Here is a 1,824-nt window from a genome sequence, read left to right as displayed (position 1 = left end):
CACAGCGCTCTGAAATATGAAATGTGCTTGTTTTCGCGCGCGCAGAAATTACGAATCCAGCAAAATTTGAATGGTGATTCTAGCATAATTTGCTGGTTTTCGTTGTTTTTGATAATTAACCACAGCTTTCCGTAACATGAAAAAGCGCTCCTGGGTAAGGTGAAGGTATCCCGTTTTGATAAAGGTTGCCGTTGTCGGATATTGCCGATTATAGTTCCGGTTTTGATAAGAAGGTTTTCAGTCTTATTTTGATGCCTTATTGAATTTAAAAATAGAAGCCTTAGCGCCTGTATATTTTGAATTTGCTTTCGGAGCCGGACTGTCTCGTTACCGGCCGGCAGGCCAGTTTTTAAAAGGGCGCGTGCGAACAGAATACAAGGGCGGTGCACCTGAGACCGCGGGTGGTGTAATGCACTTCGTAGGTAAATTCTGTTTCTTGAAAATCACTCCTATTCTTTTCTCACAACCCTTGCCCTGGATGTCACCGGTCCGCTCTCTAAGGGTGTATTGTTTTCAACATGTGTGACTAGAGCATTAGGGAGGTTTAACGAGCGCTGAAACGTTGAATATTATGGAATGAGGAGACATGAAAATATATAGCCTTTCGTTCCATGCATCAAATGAATGATGTTCGTTGTCCTCACATGGTGCTCCCTACGCGCCGCCGACCCAGTCGCGTATCTGCGACAGGCCATCGCGGCCCCCGCTGCATCAGCCGAGCCCCGCCCGCCCCGGTGAGAAAAAGTAAATAGAATACATCAGATATAGTGCGGCGTGGCGGCTCGGTGTAATTCCCTCATCACATCCACAAAACAAACACCCCAGTGCTGCAAGAATGCGTGTTTGGAACGGCATTAACGACGCGGATGGGACGTGGCGCGGCGCGGCCGGGCGCAGCGCTCCCCACCACGGAGTTCCGCGGAGGGGTCCGCGCCGACAGCCAGCTCGGCCTGCTCTGCGGTCGCCGCGCGCCGCGCCGTGCCACCGCGGATGTAATCACTCTATTTCCGAGCCGCTTACTAAATAACACAAAATAAGCTGGAACGAGCTGTTCGTTTCCAAGTATTTTCAACGCGCCTCTTGCCGCGCGCCACAGACAGAAAACACATTTTGATTTGGGGTGCGTTCAATGTTTCCTCAAGTAACAGTCGATTCGCTTCCTCGTTTTGCAGGACAGGACACCCCGAACACCAGGGTCATGCGGAGGAAGAGGAGGAAGTGAGAGGGGGCTGGGGGCGGCGGGCCTGAAGGTGGGCCGGCCCCGCACCTGCACCCTCGCGTCGTGTAGCCATGACGGTGCCCGGCCCCTACCTGCCCCCGGACAAGGTGTACGAGGAGGCCACCCCCCAGGTGCGACTGGCGGCCCAGCGCGCCCAAGCGGACGCGGAGAGGTAAGCCAACCCTTTCTACTTGTAGGTAGACCTCGTCCATTTGTGGCAAGCCATAGCTTCAACATTCTCCAAAGAGCGCGCGTGCTGTGTAGGCGGCTCCTCATGCATTGCTGTTGCAGGACGTCCACCACGACGACGACCAGCTCCAGCAGGACGACGAGCCACTCCGACCCGGCGGCGCGCTCCTGCAGCAGCAGCTGCTCCGACTGCGAGGGCGGCGAGGATGGTGAGCGGGACGAGGCGGCGAGCAGGACCAGCGGGACGAGCAGGGCGAGCCGGCGGCAGCAGCAGCTGGAGGAGCTGTGCTGCGAGTTCCTGCTGCGGCACCGCATCAACCCGGAGCTGCTGTGCGCCTACAGGGGCAAGGGCCGCCGCGGTGAGTGTGCGCCCTGCGCGTCCTCCACACCCCCGAGTGTGCGGCCCTAGCGGTGGC

The 1,824-nt window shown here is 57.0% G+C and overlaps 1 protein-coding gene across 1 annotated transcript in view; it reads left to right on the top strand.

The window, feature by feature from the left end:
- LOC113212362 (trinucleotide repeat-containing gene 18 protein-like) overlaps positions 1 to 1,824 on the top strand; it is a 31,219-nt gene that overhangs the window by 9,610 nt on the left and 19,785 nt on the right. Inside the window, exons 2-3 of the mRNA XM_052272906.1 lie at positions 1,173 to 1,391; positions 1,511 to 1,767. Coding sequence (XP_052128866.1) covers positions 1,291 to 1,391; positions 1,511 to 1,767 — 358 coding nt within the window. The 5' untranslated portion in view covers positions 1,173 to 1,290. The remainder of the gene's footprint in view (positions 1 to 1,172; positions 1,392 to 1,510; positions 1,768 to 1,824) is intronic.

This window comes from Frankliniella occidentalis, unplaced genomic scaffold (genome assembly GCF_000697945.3).
Source record: "Frankliniella occidentalis isolate FOCC.00 unplaced genomic scaffold, Focc_3.1 Scaffold229, whole genome shotgun sequence".
Lineage (NCBI taxonomy): Eukaryota > Metazoa > Arthropoda > Insecta > Thysanoptera > Thripidae > Frankliniella > Frankliniella occidentalis.
Note: the sequence above shows the minus strand (reverse complement) of the source record. Positions and strands in the feature narration are given on the sequence as shown.